This window comes from Hermetia illucens, chromosome 3 (genome assembly GCF_905115235.1).
Source record: "Hermetia illucens chromosome 3, iHerIll2.2.curated.20191125, whole genome shotgun sequence".
NCBI lineage: Eukaryota > Metazoa > Arthropoda > Insecta > Diptera > Stratiomyidae > Hermetia > Hermetia illucens.
The window spans coordinates 175,206,368-175,228,781 of NC_051851.1; the positions used below are offsets into that span (position 1 = coordinate 175,206,368).

The 22,414-nt window shown below is 42.9% G+C and overlaps 1 protein-coding gene and 1 long non-coding RNA gene across 6 annotated transcripts in view; one reads left to right on the plus strand and one right to left on the minus strand.

Annotated features, from left to right (window-relative positions):
• Window positions 1–22,414, plus strand: part of LOC119650691 (muscle M-line assembly protein unc-89) — an 86,753-nt gene that overhangs the window by 42,527 nt on the left and 21,812 nt on the right. For 4 of the 5 annotated variants that reach the window (XM_038053663.1, XM_038053667.1, XM_038053665.1 and 1 more), the window contains exons 2-3: window positions 1,686–2,148; window positions 19,994–20,216. In XM_038053663.1, coding sequence (XP_037909591.1) covers window positions 1,955–2,148; window positions 19,994–20,216 — 417 coding nt within the window. In that variant the 5' untranslated portion in view covers window positions 1,686–1,954. Of the gene's footprint in view, window positions 1–1,582; window positions 1,601–1,685; window positions 2,149–19,993; window positions 20,217–22,414 lie in introns of those variants that run through there. The other variant, XM_038053666.1, reaches the window with a different exon arrangement.
• On the minus strand, window positions 526–1,484 carry LOC119650692. Its single transcript, XR_005249351.1, has 3 exons — window positions 1,329–1,484; window positions 1,167–1,253; window positions 526–1,076 (listed from the first exon to the last, which is right to left on the minus strand). It is a non-coding gene; the product is annotated as an uncharacterized LOC119650692 (long non-coding RNA).

Genomic DNA, 22,414 nt, shown 5'->3' on the forward strand with positions numbered 1-22,414 from the left:
ATGCCAAAAATTCTGCACCTGACCCAGATCAGGACCTCTCCAGTTTTCCGAGGTGTCTATGCCTCGTCGAACCTCATCATCGGTAACATCCGCAAAATTCATGCCAGGCATAGTGGCATGGCAGGTGCCGTCGGCGCTGATCCACTCAAAATTCTGGGTGCGTAACCTCCAAAATTCACCCTAATATTCTTTCGTTCCCGCCACGGAAAACTAAACTACTGTCTGCCCGCTTTTTTGGGATTCTCAGCGGAGACTTCAGCTGGACGGTGAGGAAGTGCTTTGGTGGGTACTGAAGCTGTTGCCTGCAGTGCGGCGTTGACCAGTTTCCGTGTTGACCTCAAGTCGAATATGCTCCCTGATGATGGCCGGGATTTTGTCGCTGCGAGTAATAAGGCGTCACGCAGTCACGTGCGCGAATTACGGAAAACGATCGATGAATCACTGGTGCAACTAAAGGCGGTACCTGCCCCCGCCTTTTTTTCGTAGTAGGAGCTTTTTCCAGTTGCTCTCAGGGGGCTCTCAACATCCATTTGAGTACGTCTTCTATTTCAAAGGCAGTGTAGACTCTTTATTCTAGGCTGGTGATAAAAGCGCATGCAACACATTTAACTTCCTTCTCATATCATTTTGTTAAAAACACGTTTCAGTTAAGCAATTTCTCGAAAAATTTTCCTTTCATTTGATTTATTGATAAACCACAAGCCATAGTTTACCTCAAACGATAACGATTTATTGAGAGCTTGTGAACTTCATTGAATGAGAAGTAACAAAAGAAAAATCAAACCACATTCCTATTAAGAATCTATTTGTGTAATAAGTTTGATAAAAAGGATTTCGCAACGAGATGATCTAATTTTTACCATTTAAAAGCCCGGAATCGCGCTTAGGGCATGGAAAAATTCCCTCATAATCTTATCAGATCCATAGTACGATACCTACTGCTTGGAATTCCATCATAGTCATTTCTCCACCCAAAATAACTTACGTAATCCACAATTACATTCATTATCATTATCATCAACGTTACGCCTCAGTCCACTTAGTCACATTATCTTTATTCCTCGTTTTCTCCTTATCTGTCGAGAAAAAATAAAATGGCAAACACACAATCCAACAACGAATGAAATATAGAAAAAGGTTATCTACATAAATGTTATATTACCAACCAGTAAATCATCATATCAATTACTCCAGGACTTAGATAAGAAAGTCACTGCATAGGCAGTGTAAGACCGCGGGAATACCAATTGGATCTGGAGGAGAAAAGATAGTTCGTTGCAGAGTATCTTACAATTAGATGAGAAATTGATGTCCATAGTTTGTCTTACAACTGTATTCAAAACATTTCCATATCTTTCTCATTCAATTCACCATCAATTGAGGCCACGACATGCTATTCAATAAAGTCGAAAAGGAGGAATTATTCCTACACAAACAACAATAGATCGAATTAATTAAGATCGTTCGCCGTTCAAGTAATTAAAATTGAAAATGCAAAGAAATTTATTTTGCTTGGCTTTTCTTATTATTTAGTGCGCGATAAAACTTGATTTACTCGTGAAGTGATCGTGGAGTGATAATATACTGATTACGGTTTAGTGTAATGTGATTCAGGTGTTTTGCCTACATTTCTCGGTGTGGAGCAATCTCAATATAAACGTTATCTTCCCCTTTGTATTTTACAGGAGCAGAAATAAGAAAATTTCATTGAATTTATCTCCAACGAAAAAAAAATTAAGATGATGGCTGTGAAAATGATTAGATTTAGCTGATAGACATTTTCTTTTTGTTTTTTTTTTCTGGAAAATTGCAGTGAAAAGTGAATACGAAACAGTGAAAAATTTAACAAAAAAAAATCAAATGAAATTATTAATCAATAATTTGGGTCTTTAACGAGAAAGTTAACAATTTTTTTTAAATCTTAACTTGTGAGATTAGTAATAAGTGCTGGAAAATGGGTGATCTAACGCCGATGCAAGACGGTAGGCGATCTAAAAGCCAAATATCTGTCTTTGACTATCCGGAGCATTTGAATCCCTTCTATGAGGATGAAAATCATAAACGATTACGATTCTGGAAAATCGGAAAAAAGGATGGAACATCAAGCCGTCGTGGAAGCTTTTCACTAGGTGGACTTCGTGAGATGTGGTGAGTTTTTTAAATATCTTTTTCTTTTATATTTCAAAGAAATTTTCATGAATTATGGTAGATATATTTTGTCCTCATTTGAGTGGTCAATTTTGCTGCGAGCTAGATTATTTTAATTATGAAAGTAAGCATGCCCGGTTAATGCAATAGTTCAATTTTGAGATGGGCGGTTAAGTAACTCCTAAGGACACAGTGCTTGGAACGGATGTCAGATATAATCAATCCAATACTTGTGAGGATACGACAAACGAGCATATACAGTGGGTCCTTACTAATGAAAGCTTTGGAACTTTTTTTTCACTAGAGATTGTCTCACTAGAGATTTTTTCAATAATCTAGATGTGAAGGATAAGTGCAACCCCCTCGGCTCTCAGGCAGCATTTCTCCATCCCAACCCCATTTGTAATTTCTTGTATCCTTTTCCAACTTGACAATATGAAAAACTATCGCCCCTCCTGCATAGTTAAATGCATTTTGTCTATGCGGATCGGTTCAGGCAATATAGAACAAGTTATGCAGTTATTGTCATGCACGGCAGTTTGGATCTTTTTGTAATCGCGTACGGGAATTTTCTTGCAAAGAAGTTGGAATGAAGTGGCGAGAAGTAAATTTCTGGGTCAGGAGGAATCAGTCTGGTGATTTGAAAAGAGATTGACGCGTGAAACAATTGGAGCGGTCGAGAAAATTTTTGGACATGAACGAGGACAGCTTTTTACAGGGGGAGGGGAGCTGACTTTCAAGCAGTTTAAGGGATAAGATTGATGATGAAAAGTGAAGTTATATGGAAATGGTTGTAAAAGTAAAAAAGGATGGGGTGCGGTCGACGGGGGTACGGGAAGTTTTTCTTATGAGGCGAGCAAGTGTCGATTATAAAATTGTCTGTCTAATTATCACCTTGGTTTTTACGGCTTACGGTCCTGGCGCATCCAATGACATGAAAATGTATATATGATCTTGTTTTTGGCTATCACCCAGGAAATGGGGCCAAATATTTAGGCTACGTTGCATACAGAATGTATTTCTCTCTTAGTAGTATCATTGCGAGTTAATGTTGAAACAAAGGCGATATGTAGAGTAGGAAACCAGCGGACAATTCAAATGATTAGACACGTAATGAGTTCACTTTATGGCGGCCAAAAGAAGCATTTAGTTCGAGCCTCACAAATAGCTGAGTTCTGAAGAAGAATGGGGTCGTGGATGTATCTTGTTGTATTCATCATGGATTTCCCTCTTTTGCTCGCGGTATCGGACCCATGAGAGGTCGGCTCTATTCACGCGGTCTAACCGTCACTTCTTTGTAAATACCATTTGCCAGGCAAATTCACTATTCGCCAATTCAAATTTACGCTTTGATAAATGAAATTAACTGTTTAGCAAATGAAATTAACTATTTAACAAATGAAATTAATTACATCATCAATTTTATTTCATTTTGGCTAATCCATAAACTAGTTTAGTTTTCTGTTGTGTTGAGGCTTACAATTTTTTTCCGTGGATGTGAAACATAGGTACTAGCGCCCCTTCAAGATTTAAAGGAACTTATGTATGCTGAACAGGATAAAATGAACTTGCGCAGTTGTTAATCCTTACTTGCGCAATTGAGTTTGTTATTATATATGATAGTATGTATCTGGTGAGTCAAGCTAATGGGTGTTCCACAAACAAATAATATTTTGTACATCACCTTCCAACGTAGTCGTATACTTGTTAAAAGTCTTTTAATCGTAAAGTGTAATCTAATGTCGATTATCCAGTCCGAAAATCTCTTTGGTATTCATCGACGAACGGTCTACGACAAGGGGATGCGGTATCATGCGTCCTCTTTATCCTGGCCCTCGAGAAAGTGATCCGTGATGCTGAGGTGAATGCAAGAGGTACGATCCTCTTCAAGTCCACCCAACTACTGGCCTATGCTGACGATATCGACATCATGGGAAGAACCACCCGAGACGTACAAACTGCCTTCATCCAGATCGAGCAGGCGGCGCGAGATCTTGGGCTGCACATCAATGAAGGCAAGACAAAATACATGGTGGCAACGTCAGCACCGAAGACGAATCAACGAACAACATCAAACCGCACTGGTCAAACACAAACACGAAGAAGAATAAGGATAGGAAAATACAACTTTGAGACCGTTGACAATTTCTCCTATCTAGGGTCGAAAATCACTACCGATAACAACTACGATGATGAAATCCGCGCACGGTTGTTGTCAGCCAACAGAGCCTATTTCAGCTTACAAAAACGGTTCCGCTCGAAACGTCTCACCATAGGGTCAAAGATCTTACTGTACAAGACTATGATCTTGCCAGTCCTCATGTGTTCCTCGGAAACTTGGGTTCTTAGCAAGAAAAATTGCGAACTCTTGACCGCGTTCGAGAGAAGAATCCTCCGAAGAATTTTTGGCCCCCTACATGAGGATGGACGACTCCGTAGCCTACACAATGACGAAATCTATGAGCGATACCATGACCGTCCGGTTGTGGATAAAATCCGGCTCAATAGGTTACGGTGGGCGGGTCACTTAATTCGAATGGATGAAGATGATCCCACCCGGAAAGTCTATAAGGGCAATATCTATGGTAGAAAAAGAAGACGAGGCAGACCCTGCCTAAGATGGAGCGATGGCGTGGGCCAGGACGCCAGACAGCTTGTAGGGATATCGAATTCGTGGACCTCGGCGGAAAACCGGGATGTCTGGAGTTCCTTATTAAGGCAGGCCTAGACCGGATACCGGTTGTTGCGCCGTTGATGATGATGATTCATCGACGATCTTGCAAGTATACCTACATTACAATTTGTCCCCTTCTTGTGGAACGACCAGATTGTTCTCTTTGGCTACCCTTTGTCCGTTCTTAATCTTGAATGTTGCAGTTACAGCCCAGTAGTCACCTTGTTTTATAACAACCGGTGAGGTGTTATCTCCTCCTATTGTTTCATTGCCATCCGAGTTTTTAGAGCTGACTTCACATCTTTCATTGAATTTGAAGTTCTTTTAAGCTATCAAAAAACATCTCCTTTATTTTTATGTCACCGTTTTCACGGGGATATGGAGATTAACCACCCAGACATTGCGAAATTTGACTTTGATGATCACGCACTAAAGTTCGTTTTTTGATTTGAAGTTTCAATTTTCCTATCTACTCTGAACGTGACTACAAACCTAAAAGTTGTATTCGACTTCATACCAGTAATATCGAAAAAATTTTTTTGCTTTTAACCCAAAATTGAGCGCTTGGTCTCCCAGGATCAAAAAGCATAGCCATTCATTCGCTCTTGGAATGACAGTCTCAAACCCCTAACTTTTTCCGATGTGTGGTCCGCAGAACTAGTTTTTCTTCATCTTCACTGGGAGAGCTCACCGCGGAGACCATACGGAAATTGAAGATAGGATTTGTTATCAGAATTACAAACTTCCATTGCCAGATAGTGTTTCTCGTGATTTAGGCAATCAACCACAGTATTCGCAGACTTTAAAAACAGGTTTAGAGACGGTAATACTTGGGTTCCAACGCTGAGTCGTACTGGAGTCAGTTAATATTCCATTGAAAATTTTATATGGTAGGTAAGGAGCTAAGGTCACCTTTATCCCTTAATGGGCTCAAAGAAATTACACCTAAAAGCAAGATCCGCTGGTATGGTGGAAGCATCCAGACGAAAATTTCTTCGAAAAACATTAGGCTCTGTCAATCAGATACTTGGCAAATCTGATGTATTACTGAGCTGTTACAGATCTTTTTTCAAGCTACACTGTTTTTTATGCTGAGCTACTTATTTTCCTGTTCATATTTAGAGCAATTGCACGTCTCTGCCGCTGCATTGAATGGTCGTGGAAACAGCTGACGGCCTGACAGGAGACTGGCTCAACAAATGTCAAGAATGACGTTTGCCATTTCAGGACTCTGTTCTTGTCCGCCGACCGGGCAACCGCCATTCTTTGTGTTGATTCAGTGGCACTTTTATTAACTCTAAACTTAACTCAACGCCAAGTATTAAAAAAATTGAAGTTTGTAGTAAATATTGTCCAATATTATATATGCTAAAGCGAATCAAATACAACAGTGAAAGAATACGAATCTTTTATTATCATTGGGGAAAACGGAACCCCAAAAGTTGTTTATTTATCTAAACGTGTACACAAACAATCTGCAATAAATACCCATCTAACATTAGTAGTAAAAAACTCGCAAGAATTTCACATTACCTTAGTAGTAAACATACTTTCCATGAGTATCTATACAACATAAAAAAATATTTAGGAGGTACAACGCTCAAAATTGCTGCAAATACATATAATCATTTCAATTAAAGCTGTTTATTTACAATTAAAATTTTCAGATGTAAAATTTTGCAAGTTAGTTCAGGCCAAAGTACATATTTTTCAGTATATAATCTTTTCTTCTTCAACAGAGGCCTATATTTTCGATAACGTGTTTATGGAGGCTAATTGATGGTCATCATAGTAGCTTTTATCGCAGGTTGCTTTCATTTATTAGATTGGAAAGAAGGAAGTAGTAAATTTTTGTTAAATCGATTACATGTTGAGATTTAGATAATTTTGCGTATTAGTAAAATTTACAATGCTGGGTAGAATATTTTGGGCATAACTGATTGTAAGCTTTTCATAATTCAGATAACTCAGATATGAATCCAGTTGCAATTGCAAGGAGATTGAGACCGCACACCCGTCCAAGTCACTTATTTCATCTCGTTTTCTTGCCGCGTTCACTCACTTTTATCAAAGTTTTTATTCATCCCACTTCAGTTATTAGTGACACCATCCCTCCATTGCTAGTTTTTGAATTTTCGTCACTATCCGTTTTTTAGTAAGGATATGAGGGATCCTAAGGCCACATGCACTTGATATTGGACCGGACTAAATGAAGAACAACCTACTCCCACTTTCGGTCACGCTGCTTCTAGGCGAGAGGTGAGGCAGCATCAGAGAGTTGCCTCTGCCCTGGACGAAACTGTTACCCTTTTAGGCTCAAACTAATGACGGTTTAAACTTGTATATAATTTGTCGTGTTTTTGGAATTATATAAAGGAGCGTTTTCCACCTGTTACCACTTTCGATCACGCTGCTCCTAGGGCAGAGGTGAGGCAGGGTCTGATGAGTTGCCCCTGGACAAAATCGTTAGTCGTCTTTCTTTTCGTCATTACTAGTGTTTTGTTTGCGGACAGGAAACTCTATGACATGCACTTTCTTCATTCTCTTAATTTCCTTCAGGGACATAACATTCATCGTTGTCCTGGTGGTCCTGACCATTGTAGAGTACAAATTAGAACTGTGAAACTACTTTTTGACCCCTGTTGTTTTTACTTATACTTGTTTGTTTTTAAGTTTTAAAAGAAATAACCACTCTGTATGGAAATTCTCTAATTCTCTATTAGAGCATATCAGGCAAATATCTATCAAGACCTCTTTTAAGGATGTCCACTCCTATAACAAAATGTTGCAAAATATTTCGGCGTAATTGTGGTTTTATTTCACACATGACGTTATCGGAAAAAGGTTTGAGTCCTCGGAGCATCGCTCCCCTCCCCTAAGAAAAAAATAAACTCTAAGGTGTCGAATTACATGTTTTTGATGACCAGTTGATCTCTTTTCTTCATGAAGGAAAATTTTCAGAAAATGAACTTCGTCCAGGTCTGGCGAAAGTGAGTTGAAAGGGGGGATTCCCCCCGGGCACGGAGTTTTCTCAGGTGCCCGAGTGAAAATTTTCTCGTTTCTACTTCTTGAGTTCGTGGCGGGGTTTCTTTTCCACCTGAGGCATACTTTCTATTTCTTGATTTCATGGCGGGGTTCCTTTTCAATCTCTGATATTCTGCGGGTCTAAGGATTACCTCATCTTGGCCTCTTCCACGCTGAGCAATCCGCCGAAGTCTGAGGCAGTTGCTTCGTAAACTTGCAATGCCGACCTTTCGAGAGAGCTGCGGTAAATTTGGAAACGTCGGTTTTCACAATGCTCCCCCTGATACGACCCCCCCCAGAAAACCCTACTTTTGGCTACTGATGGGATGTGCAAAGCCATAAACAGCTGCGTAATGTGCTGTTATGACAAATGCACAACAACTTGCAGCCAATTGCTCGCAACCACATGGGCGCATACCACACGGCATACACGACACTAACACCAACCCTTATGCGCCGCATTTTTTTCGCACAACTCCCGTTGCGGTCGAACATGTGCAAGACATTACCGTCTCCATAAAATTTCAAAAAAAGTACTGGGATTTGAATCTCCTGTGTATAGTTTTCTTGCTTCAGATGCATCTAATGAGAGCATGTGTAAGGGCTGATTGATCTGACCAATGCTGACGATATAATGAAAAGGGTCACATTGCCAGAGGTAAATGCTGTGATAGAAAATCAGGTATGAACAGCAGCTGCATCGATTGATTTTCAGTAATTTCCATTTATTTCCCCTTATTCTTCCTCAAATTTTCTGGAAGATTAGTATCTACTTTTCTTCTACAAGTTCTTTCCTATTTGATTCCTTTTATATCCAATCCAAGTCACACAATGAAATCCCCAGACGAAACGTAATCATTTTCAGAAAGCACCAAACCATCCCAATTTACAACAATTTACATATCAGATACTCTAAACCATTGAAATTAATTTGTTACTTTAAACACAATTAGCCTCCATGACCACACCATTAATAACCCATTATCTTACACCATCGTCTAGATCCAAGCACTTGAATGTTTAGATACTTTTGTGACGACAACTTAACCTTTCCGTTGACTAGACAACAGTTTTGCGATTGACTAGATAATATCTTGCCATTAGCATTATACGAGAGCATAGTATGCATAGTGCATTCTTGAGTCCGTTGGTAACGCGGAAGAGAGATTCCGAGATTCCACGCAGTTGCATTTATATGCCAGACGAATAGATAAAACTTGTGTGTACTTGGATAATGCGAGAGAAAGGAAGAATAAATCAAGAATCAATGAAGTTGCCTGTTGTCGGTCGGTGTTGCGGTCACAGCGCCGTTAAGTCAAAGAAACTAATCGGCCGACAAGTTAGACCCACTTGGAAGACATAATTTCATTCTGAGAAACAACAGCAGCGATGGTAATACCAGTACTAGGCGGAGGAATTGTTAGGAAAGGTCTAAGAAATGGTGAACAATTTAAATGTTGTCAGGCATTGGCAGTCACATAGCTCTATAAAAAGATACAAAGAACTATAAGGACTAAAGGGAAGCAATCTTAAGTAACTTTCCTAAGGCTTTTTTTTTATGGATGGAGGTGGAAATCTTAGAAAGACGCTGCTGCGCCAGGTTGCAGCAGTGTGTGGGATTCACACCCACTAAAACCACCCCCACTCTTCCGCCCCTCCCCGCGAGACTACCGTGAAGTATTACTTCGCGGGGGAGGCTCTGGTTCGCTATACCAGCTCGTCCATGTCACGTCTCCGTCGTGCCGCCTTCCGAGCTCGATCCAACTCCAGGAGTTTTGTCTGCACTACGGCTACTGCCTCATTTGCCGCCATCCAGTTTTCTTCCGACTTCAACATCTCTTCCACCAGGTTGGAGGGCTCGATGTCCACCCCCAAGATGCTGTTCAACCTCCTTTTCTGCTGCAGAAATCTGGGACAATGGAACATAACGTGCTCAGGGTCCTCGAGTATAGCACCGCATTCAGGACAGTTGGGAGACTCGTCCAACTCGAAGCGATGCAAGTACTTCCTATAGCCACCGTGTCCCGTAAGGAACTGTGTCAGGTGGTAATTCAATTCTCCGTGCTTTCGGTTGACCCATTTCTCGATACACGGGATCAATGTATGGGTCCACCTGCCCTTGTCGGAGTTATCCCATCGTTGTTGCCACTTGCCACACAAGTCTCTCCTGATGGCTTTTCGGAAATCCGCATTCACCTCGGCTGGATTTGCCTTCCGTTTTTCGTAGAGCCAGTGTGCCTCGCTCGCTAGAAGGTCTATAGGGATCATTCCTGCGATAACACACACGGCCTCTGTCGACGCCGTCCTAAATGCGCTGCACACCCTTAGCGCGTATAGCAGGATCGACCTCACCACTCCCGCGATGAGTAGCCTGCGACTATACTTCGGCCCTCCCACGTTAGGCATCATCCTTGCAAGGGATGAGCTGGCATTTGCTGCCTTCCAAGTGTCCCTTGAAACTCAGCTTGGCATCGATCATCACCCCCAGGTATTTGACAACCGATTTTGAGACGACCTCACGATTACCAACCTGGATGGTAACCGTGTTGTTCTTCCTACGGTTGGTAATGAGCACCGCCTCCGTCTTTTCGTCCGCCAGGTCCAGCTTGGCCATTCGTAACCATGACTTGATGGTATGAATGGCTTCTTTTGCATAAAGCTCCACGTCCTCGGGATGCTTTGCAATTGCAACTACCGCCAAGTCGTCCGCAAAACCAATCAGCGTTGTCTCCTCGGGCACGCGAAGGCCAAGCACTCCGTCGTACATTATGTTTCACAGCAGCGGTCCCAATACAGAACCTTGAGGCACACCTGCTGTCACAATGTACTCCTTCGGCCCGTCGTCCGTCTCGTACCAGAGAAGTCTGTCCGAAAAGTAACTCTCGATGAGCCGAGCCAAGTAGCTAGGAACACCCAGTTTGGCCAAAGCGCCCTTAATCCAGCCCCAGTTGGCTGAGTTAAAAGCATTTTTGACGTCCAGCGTCACCAGAGCACAGCATTTGCCCATGGCCATTGCATTTCAAGCCAATTCCACGACCTTTGCTACTGCATCGACCGTAGAACGGGCTCGCCGAAACCCATATTGCCGCTCTGAAAGACCACCCGCAAGCTCAATGAACGGGAGCAGCCTGTTGTATATTACCCTCTCCAACATCTTCCCCATGGTGTCTAAGAGACAAATAGGGCGATATGAAGAGGGCACGCCGGGCGGTTTTCGGGGCTTCGGTAGCAAGACCAGCTTCTGCCTCTTCCACTGGGCGGGAAACACTCCTTCCGCCATGCATGATTCGAATGTGCTTGCGAACCACCTTGGTCTGGCCTTGACCGCCACCTTCAGAGCCCTGTTCAGAATTCCGTCCAATCCCGGAGCCTTGCTGTCCCCAATACGTCTGCAGATTTCCCAAAGTTCCTCGTCGGTAACATCAGGGATCGAGAAGACGTCCTGCTGAGCTGCCAGTTGGGGTTCTCTTTCGTCCTGCTCCTGCTGCGGGAAAAGAGTTGTAATTAGTTGCAACAAGAGCCGTGGGCATGTCACCTGAGGTGATTTTTTCCCGCGGATCTTCTTCATTACAACTTGGTAGGCTGTACCCCACGGATTCGTATTAGCCTCCATGCATTCGCGCTTGCTTCTTCGAATGGCCTTCTTAAGGTTAAGCCTCAGGGAACTGGGGTAGGGGCTTTGTACTCGAGAGTATACCCGCTCCTAACTATTGCACACGATACGCTCGTACAATTTCCATGAAGAAAAAAAATTATAAAACTGAGGAGAAAGTAGGGACAGAGAAAGGTTTGGCTTCGTTTGCAGGCAAGACGAAAATACCCGAGAAGAAAACTTGCAAAGTATGCGGCAAACGAGACAGGGGTGACAATCGTTGAAACTGGGCAGATCGCTTTGGATATAAGCGCAGTGGATTGTCCCTGTGACAGCCGAAGGAGAAAGGCTTATCAGCAAATACGCGACAGTTGTGTAGCGCGTGTGGTCTGCAACCATCCTCCAAAAAAAAAACGTCAGCAAAGGTTTGAAAAACGGGCTGATGGATCTAGAGAAACTTCAGGATCGTATTTTATTCTACAGGTAGATATTAATAGCACCGGAAGATGCACGAAAAACGAAAGCAACCGAACTTCTCGCTGGGAGATGGATCGCAGAGCGAACTGTGGAAACAACGAAAAGAGGAGGGCGCATCTGAAGAAAACTTCACCCAGGCTGTCTTCAAGGCTCGAAAAATGACGCCGAGGAGAAAGTCATCTGCCTTATGCCAAGGTAGACTCGAATGGTGAAAAGTCTAAAGAAAAGTTGAGAAAAGGAAGATCAATCTGTACCGGAGTGCAACCGCTCATGAGTCGCTAGCGCAGTTCGCTGTAGAGATAAAAAAGCTGATCTAGTATTCATTAGTGAACAGTACCGGAACAAGCAATAGGAAGGGGAGATTTTCGCCCGCGGATCTTCTTCATTACAACTTGGTAGGCTGTACCCTATGGATTCGTATTAGCCTCCATGCAGAGCTTCTGGTAGCATTCCCGCTTGCTTCTCCGATGGGCTTCTTAAGGTTGCTTTGCAGATCCTTGTATTCCTCCTCACGCTCCTGGTGCTCCGGCTTTCCCCTTGTCCTGCTGGAAAGTTTCCTCGCTCGGAGACAAGAGGATCTCAAGGCAGCGATCTCCGTGTTCCACCAGTAGTTTGGCCTCTTGCCGTGGTGCAAACGTCGTCGTGGCATCGTAGCGTTGCATGCTTCGGTTACACGCTGAGACAGCTGTGTGACCCTTTCCACCGCTGTTCCATCCGGATCATGGGCTCCCTCCAATGCGGCCAGGAATGTCTCCTCGTCGAAAGCTTCGATAGACCAGCTAACCGCCTTAGCCTTTCCACCTCCAGAGCGTCGTTGACTGCTTCCCCGGTTCCCAATGCAGAGGAAGATGGCCTGGTGGTCACTGTGGGTGTAGTGCTCACTCACTTGCCAAGCCATCTCCCTCACCAGTGAAGTGCTAACAAATATCAGGTCAACGATCGAACCCGACCCTCTTCCTCGAAAGGTGGGCACGCATCCAACGATGTCCAGCTCCGCAAATGATTCCAACAGAATTTGACCTCTGGTATTCGTCGATCGGCTTCCCAACTCCAGGGCCCACGCGTTGAAATCGCCCGCAATGATTTTAGGGCTGCGGTCTCTAGCGTCCAACACCAGATTGTCTAACATCTCCTCATATTGTGCTAAGGTTACACTAGGAGGAGCGTAGCAGCTGTAAATATGGACACCGTTGGCCTTCGCCCTTATAAAACCGGCTGCTGGGGGGGCCATGACTTCCTAAGGCTAGTGACGAATGTATCTTTATATGTGTATCTGAATCCCTTCCGCTTTGATTGATGAATGGTAATCAGGGGTAGGATGGTCACATTCACAAAGTTTTGGGCTACATGTATTACTGAAGATGTCGCTTTCAATCCGCTTCTACAAAGAATTCAAAGAAGCTGTTCATCCAGTCCAATCGAAATAGTAAATCAAATCCAATTGCTCTTCCACCAGCACTATACCGTCCATCAAGTTTTCATTTTCTCAACCAACTTCTCAACATTTTCAAGTGTGCAACCATTTCATTGTCTAATCCAGGCAACGTCCTAACAACTCGCCAATCGATTCAAGATACAAATGCATCTCATCTATGTCATTGCTTACACAAAGATTGCGATATGGAGTGACACAAAAGTGATGAGTGTCATCAAGTACCCAGAATATACTCGGAACAACTAGCAAACAAGATGCGATGTAATTTATGCAGCACACGACACTTTTATTTCAATCTTGAAGTACTTGGAAAGTATACAACATATCGCTAAACATGCAGCACTTTTGTGCACTATGCATATGGTATCATATTCGAGTAAATATGTATCTTTGTTAGCTTGAAATTCCGTGCACTTTAATAACAACAAGATTCATCTCGGTCTCGGACTGGAACGTCTAAAGTTTGGCTTAGCTTTATGGCTGGTTAGGTAAGGTAACGTATTTGAATTGTCTTCAATTAAAATGTCCAACGTTAGTTGCTGTGGTATCACTTTGTATCTGTGTTATCTGAGACGGGGCATCTGAAGCGTCTGAATGAGATGCTTATTAAGAAACACAAATAGATGTTGTTAGTATTTATGTAATTTGTTGATAGTTTTTGAAGGTCTAGTTATTTGAGGTACTTTAATTTCTCTGATAAAGAGTTTAGATTATTCAGAAAGGTACATGAAGATTGACTTGGAAGGAAGTAGGGTCGTTATGAGTAGTGAGGGAAGAATACGAAACGAGGCCTATGGAACTTTCTTACCTGTCGGAGCATAAAAGCAGATTTTCCTGCCTAGAGTACTTCAGGCACATACATATGTATCTTTTTGAAGAACTGACAGTATATGCTACCATATCTTTGCCGCCATACGTTTATCCAGCTCATATAGTATTTGAAAGTAATGAAAACAGAAATGAACCCAGAAGAATGTGTTGAATAAAGGGATGGCCCTCAAGTGTACGATAAGAAGATAAGGTAGAGATGATCGATCCTTCAAGTCGGGACTCAAGGGACTCGCCTCTTTATGACTTTTACGTATGGCCTGCATTCGACGCTTGTCTAATCCAAATTCCATCTGAATATCACGGCTAAACACCACTACTGTTCACAAGACCCTAACTTGGTCAACAATACCTTCATACAACTTGATGTCGTCTAAGTTCATCAAGTGTGCCAGCTCGCATTTAGCATTTAGACCACATTTGATTGCAAAACCATACCCTCTAGAATTATAGAGTTGCTATGAAGTGCCAAGAGGACTCAACGAATCCCCCCGGAAGATGCCTCTCCGTGTGTGAGTAGGCTCTATCTGGGCTGTTAGTACCCTCTGATGAAAGCGCTGAAAAGGTGGAATGCCACCCTCCTACGATTGTCACCAGTTGCCTAATGTGGGACCCATGCAGACAGACATAGGACATCGAATAGCCAGGTGTGCAGGACGCTGTCAGAAATCTTGGCATTATCGAAATAGCAACTAAAGAGATTTCTTCAGCCTCTAGTTGCCTGTCCTACAATAATCGGTTCGATAATGATCTGGCAATCTTTCTGCTCCCATCCACTAATAATGGACGCTATGAATTTGTAGAGAGTTAGTAAGCAAGTAACTGGTCTTGAACCTGCGGGGTCATGGACCTTGTCCTTTTTATGAGCAAGGTAGGTAATCTCCTTAGTGAGGAAGGGTGGAAATTGCTTCGGTCGATGCGACGAATGACCAAGTTTATACGATTTGACAAGTGACCATGTATATTGGTGAACTTTTTATATCCCGATTCAGATCAGAGTCCCTCCAATTCTTCAATCGGTTTATGGCGTGCTTTGAAAAATTAAGTCAGGTAACAGGAAACATTCAAAACCCGGGGGAAGGGAAACCGTGCAAGAGGCTGCATGAACGGTTGAAAAAACGTACAGGGCAGCAAACCTCGAAAGAAAAAGTAGTTTCATCTTATCGCACTTCAAAATTCAGCGGTGAAAACGCTACTAGAAACCTAGAGTGGGACAAAAACCGTGGTTATTTAAACTATTGGTAGCTGGGGCAGTAAGAACACGACCAGTCATAACCCAGCGCACATATGGCGTCTTGGAAAGCAGGTGGCTCTCAAACAAGACATTTGCCAATGCGGGTAAGAGGTTGAAGTAATATAGGAGGTGTGCGGTGGAGTGCCACATCAGCAAGGACTGTTGATCTGATCCAAATTGCACACTATGTAAAGGGAAGCAGTATGTGGACAATCGATATTTTGAGGGAGGTAGCAGGTGGAAAGTCCATGCCGCAAATCGCGGATGAAGTTGGTAGAAATCAACCTTAACAGCTGCCAGTTGGGTGGGGGCAGAACGTCTAGCAAACAATCTGCAAGAAAGATATCGAAGTGAGCATAATTAGTGACTCATATCGCGATCACGATGATGGAATTTGAGTGAAGGATCGAATGGCCCGAACACCGCTATAAGCTTGCGAAGAACAAACTTTCTATAGATTAATGGATCATCCGAAAAAGGGATTCATCAAGGTGAAAGCAGTTCACATATATAGCTGCTGTAGCTTTAACCAGCGATACAGTTGCAGCTGGTTTTAGATGTGAGAGAACATGGGGTGATAATCATAGCAGGGGATTTTATTGCGGGGAATCTTCAAGGAGGCAGTCGAACAACCAATGTGGGAGAACATGTTTTGATCGAAGCTTTCACCGAGCTGAACGTAGTACTCATGAATGGCGGGACTTCATACACTTTTCGAGGAAGGGGTGTGGGCCTATAATGGACCTGACATACGTGAGTGTCATTTTAGCCGGAAATGTTAGCGAGGACTATACTTATAGTGACAACAGACAATCTGTATGGAGATCAAGGGCGAATCGAGCTTATCCGGATGGACGCCGAAAGTTTTCAAGGGGGACAGATTTTCCCCGAATTGTACTAACAGAGAAAAAGTTATCCAGATTACCCAATGGGTTATGGAGGCATGTGATGCTCCTATGCTCAGAAGGCGCCTGCTCCCCAGTTGGCTTTATCAGATGAGGACAACCTGGTAATGATAGGAGGAACACTGATACCTGCGAAGCTACCTAGAAAAGGTGATTCTCAAAAACAAGAGAAATTGCTTCAAATAGTTGTGCGAAGTTGCCCTTAGTTGATCCTGGGTGACCTGCCGCGCTTTCAAACAGAAATTGTTGCAACTGTTCTTCACCACCACTAAAACAGCGAAAGGCAAACAGTATTCCAGGTTAGTGAGTGCATGGTACTTCCCTATCTAGGGAGAAATATGAGGTCGGATCGGTGGCAATAAGTTTCCAGGTTTGGATCGCATTCCTAAGAGAACTTTCTAGCTAAGAGTGATGACTAGGCCCACCGTCAATCAATGCTTAAAAAATGAACCTGGAGAAAGGCGCACTGATTCCTGGTGACTACTATACCGTGTTGGCGCTAGATGTCAAAAATGCATTGAACTCTGCCAACTGGAAGCCAATTCAAGGCGCATTGACTGAAATAGGTGTATCTGGATATTTGGCGAATCTTGTTGAGAATTAACTTCCAGATAGGTGAAGGCCCAAAAACATCGTCACAGCGGGGTCTTTGTCCCCCACTTTGGAATGTTATGTATAATGTAGTTGTGGTAGTGCTTCCCTTCTCAGAGGAGGCTACGATTGTTGCCTTTCCCGATGATCTGATTGTAGTTGTTATAGCAAAACACTCAGATGATGTGGATGCGATGAATGCAGTAAAAGTGGCAAAAATCTGACTGTAAAAAGCCGGGTTGACCTTCGCGAATGAGGTAACGGAAGTAGTGTTAATAACGAACCGCAGTAAGAAAAACACTGCCAAGGAGTTTTAGCTGTTAAATACCAAGGGGGTGATGATTGGTGCCAATCTGAGCTTTAGCGAGCACCGAGATTATGCATGTCAAAAGGCAAGTAGTACCGCTCCGGTACTTGTGAAATTCTTGCCAAATGTTGGCGGCCGAAATACTATCAGAAATTGATTTTAGTTGGAGTGGTGTTATCCATTCTGCTTTACTCAATCGAACCTCATAATCTGTAACATCTGAAAAACTCGGCGTGCTGGGTGGATAACTCCCAAATTCCACCCCAATGCCCTTTTGCTTCCGTTACTGAAAAGTGTACTGTCTGTCGCTGATCTGAAAAAACTTCGCTGGTTTCTCGCGTACCTTGCATTCTGAACATGTTTGGAATGACTTTCACCATACGGTCGTAACCGATTACATACGACAGAAAGTTTCTGCTTTATTACAGATGTCTCACTGGGAATGGCATAGTTCCAGTAAACCCTCTGTTCGTCGCCCATCTGCTGGCATCGCCAGTGATGATTTGAGTCAACCTAGTAATATTCTGCCTCAATGAATCACCAAGACGTTGCAGACGAATTTTCCATGGTGGATCTTTTCGGCCCCTCGAATCTCAACTGCCGGTCAGAATGATTATGTTACTCTTGGGACCCGCATATTGCCTCAATCACCGACAGACCTGCAGCATCGCCAGTATCTCCACTTGGAATACATTGGTGAATTTATATCTTGGAATAGACTGGTAAATCTATAACTATATCTATATCGGATACCATTCGATACATAAGAAACACCTTCAATTCAATTCTGATTCGAGCCTCCTTGATGACTTTTGTACTAACTCTGGCCGTTTTCGGTGTGAAAACCACTTACATGTCCGGCTTAAAGCCGGTGAGGTTTAAACAATTCTGCGGACACTTTGGTTCATACTTCCGCATAAACACCCCGGACTGTTCCATCCCTGGTAGGGTTACTCGGTATAATACCTATTCCTTCCTTATTAGCACGGCCCTTTCCCAATTCCATAGAAGGGTTCTGCTCCTTCTGCGTGTCTGCTCTTCCCTTCATAACATTGGACTTAATTAGCCGAACCAAGTGTATTGTATTTATTGAGGTCTTCCTGTACCAGTTTAAAGTTCTGGTTGAACTTAAGTGCCTTAATAGCCGCCAATGAATAATTGGTGAATTTCGGGTTTATAGCAGAAGAGAAAGGGGATGTATCCCGAAACAGTATGCTGGATATATATTGAACAAATTTGAAATACGATGAAACTACAGCGTGGGTTGGGAGAGCATGTATTACTTGGTATACTGAAGGGTTCCTCATAGCACAAGGAGCGGTTGCAGGAGTCACTGATTCAAGGGAAATGTACTTTGATACAATGGGTAGGTCTGTATACTTAAGGTGGAAGTATACGCCATAGATAAATGTGTTTAACACCAGAATATTGCGATTCTAACCGACAACCAATCATTGATAGTCCTGCTCAGCAAGTGTTTTGACATGGTTGGAGGGGATTACGTGTAGCAACGCTAGTACTAATGTAGTTGTCTACGACCTTTTCCATTGTTTTCAGTACAAAGGATGTCAGGCAAATTGGTTTGAAAAATATGGAATGAAAAGGATCTGCTTTACACAATTTTGGACTGAGGATCACTTTTACCCCTCTTTTTGCCTTTGGGATGTCTCTGAAGGCTAAATTGGCTCCGGATAATTTAAGTGGCTTAAAAGTTCCCACCGCTCGTCTTGTGTGCTTGCTGCTTGACGATATTCAGATCTAGGAAGGGTAGAGCCCCATCCTTTTCTACCTCTAGTGTAAACTCGATTTTATGATGAATCTTGTTTATAGAGGAGATGACCATGTCGATATCATCTCTTCTAATAATCGTAAATAGGTCGTCTACATACCTAAACCATACTTTAGGTATTATTCCCTTCCAAAGCCTGCGAAGGTTTGCATAAATTCGGACTTTTTTTTCTCTATTCCGGGCCAGATCCAAACTCGCTCAGCCATCTCTCGAGTTGAATTGACTCTTTCACTGGCGTGTTGGGGAACAATCCTCACCCATTCTCTCAATGCCTTGCAACCTCTGTATTAGTTCATGGGAGTTAACCACTGAATAATTACTTTTCGTCGTCGGAGGGGCCCGGCACTCATTGATTAACCACTTGGCGATGTTGTCCGTCGGTGAGTTTGAGTCCGAAATGATTTCTAGCATCTCGTCCCCCTCCTTGTGGATTTTTGGTTAACATCTGATTCTTAGAAGCGCAGAATTAGGCATTCGGAGTCGTTCAATATTCGGGAATACTGCACTAGCTTCCTTCGACGCTCGATCGACCCTTTTGATAGATTCGAGAAGCAGGTTTTTCCGCAATTCGAAGAAGTTTCCGTCTAATCTAGGCCTCAAATTACTTTCTATCCCCTTATCGTTGCACCTTAACGTTTAGCACCTTAGTTAGGGTCGTAGAGAGAAAATCCGGCCCAGGGTGAAAATTTTGCAAGCTAGGGTTTAAAGTTAGACGGGACTGGGTAAAAATTATGCCTAGCCCCATATCATCCTTTTGTTCCATGGAAATTTCTAGTTCGGTCACCGAAGTCAGGGCCCGGGGAAAATCCCCCCTATTTCATCCCCCTCTCGTCATGCCTCGTAAAGATTTAATTTAATTGACCGCTCCAAATGGGAACTATTCACAAATCCTTTTTCATAACTTACATAAATTTTAATTTAAAATAAATTTAGCCAAAAATAGAACTATTTATAATAATTTTCTCATATTTTATTTCTATTTTTTACAGGACTTTCAAATCACTTCGTGGTAAAAAGAAGTCATCAACATTAGGCATAAATAAAACATCGGAAAGTCCAGAACCGTTACGACGAACTTTAGGACAAAATGATAATCTTTATGCGACATACGATCCACGATATCGAAATACATACGATAATGGCTCAATTAATAATAATTTTCAACGTAATGTACCATATCGAACGTCATTACAAGATATGAGTTGTAATAAGGTTAGTATTGTTTTATTTTCTCTTTGTCATTGTCATTATCCTGGTAATCTTCGATAAATAATTGAGTGAAAAAAATAGGTTTTTGCCTCACTCACGAGTTTCCTCCTTTATTTTCCGGGACCAGAGTCCGATTTTTGGAATTCGCGTGCCAAACTCACTTGGTGAGAGCACCTCTGGCGCAAGAACGTTATATACAGGAGATTTAACTCCCAGCGTTTCTTTGAAGTTTTATGGGAAGAAAAATTATTGCACATCTTCAACCGCGACGGTAATTGCGGGAAACTATTCTGCGCATAATGTCTGGTGCTAGTGCCACGTATGTGATGCAATGCATTGGTATGCGCCCACGTAGTTCCGGGCATGTAGCATTACACAACTGTTTATAGCTCATTACATGAGTTGCGGAAACACACATAAGAAAACCATCTAAGCGCCAACGATACACCAATAAATTACCCACATAGGTTGCTGCTAGATTTACTCTTCCTGTATACAGTCTTGGTCTGGCTATAAGCACTCCTAGAATAGTATTCATGTGAGAAACTAATTGTTGAGTAAGGGCAGAATCGTTGCAAAAAAAAACCAACTGGTTCGTTTCAGAGAGTTGAGGCAGCACTTGATGAGTTACCACTGCCTCATGAGTGTCACTATTTTTTGTAAAAAAAAGGCGTACTTTACTCACTAAAAGGGGGGTTGTGCACAATTAACTGGGTCCACTCCACTCTCCATTTACGTGTGACTAAGCGCTCAACACTTTCTATACCATTTTATCTGATCTTCCTTGTTACGTTCCCTCCTCTCCTGAGTGCTTATGCTTTTACCCCGTCAGGTTTACCACTGAAGTTCACAAAAAACTACCTCAAAAAGGGACTACGAGGAAGAAGTTCCCGGCTTCTAGAAACGATGCTGACTTAGTTTTTTTTCAAAACTCTACGTTCCCCGGTCAAATCCTTAATACGTAAATCCAGAAACGAATATTTGACTAGTGTGGAAAACTCACTAAAGCACGGAAACCTGAAACCTTTCTGGTCCCACATTCGCAGCTCCAGCTGCCCTGCCCAGTTATCCCCTCCGTCCATTAAATTCTTTGGCTTCTCAGCTAACTCCCCCCAATTATCTTGGGATTTACTTTGTTGCTACTTTTCGCCAGTTTATGTTCGCCCTCCTTCCTCCGAATCCCTCCCTATAGTGGATGTAGCTTGGCCCACATCGCCTACCATTCCCCTATTCTTGTCGAGTACCTCATTGGCAAACTTGATGCCAATGACGGACCTGGCTACGATGGTCTTCCAAACCTCGTTTTGCTCAAAACTGGTAAGTCCATCTCCCTTCCCTTGTCTCTTATTTTCATCAAAAGCCTCGAAGAGAATCATTTTCCCGGCTTGTGGAAAGAGGCTCTCATCATCCCCATACACAAGAGTGGCGATTGTACGGTTACCGAGAATTACCCTCCCATTTCCCTCCTCTCCTCCTGTTCCAAAATCCTGAAAAGTATGTCAACGACTGGTTGTCCGCCCACTTTGGCCAACACATAATGAAAGAGCAACATGGCTTCGTTAAACGTAGGTCCACTGCCTCCAACCTGCTTGACTTTACCAGCTTTGTCGCCAAATGTCTAAGTTCAAGGCAAGAAGTACATACCATTTACACTGACTTCGCTAAAGCCTTTGACACCGTAAATCACAAGATACTCCAAACGCTCGTCTCTAAACGTTCCCATACCACTTGCTTTATGGCTTGCCTCTTACCTTTCCAACCGATCCTGCCGCGTATCTTTTGACGACTATACTTCCCGCTCCTTCTCCCCCTCCTCTAGCGACACACAGGGATCTATTCTGGGTCCTTTGTTATTTTTATTTTTTATTAAAGACCTTCCTCCCCTTCTTACTTGTCCCTGTTTGCTTTATGCAGACGACCTTAAGCTGGTTTTCGTTTTGCCATTGTCTCCATGTCATTAATCGAGCAACAAAATTGTCAGGCTTTATACTTTGCTCCTCCTCTGATTTTGACTTCATCCAACCCTCTTCAGCTCTCTTCAATTCCCTCGTGAGGAATACCCTCGAGTATTGCTCCGTGGTCTGGTTACCCTTCCGCAACTGTGATTGTCTTGCCCTTGAAAATGTGCAACGTTAAATCACCTGTTCCCTCTTCTTTATGTGGACTACCCCTCTGGCCTACGCTTCCTGAACCTTCCCTTC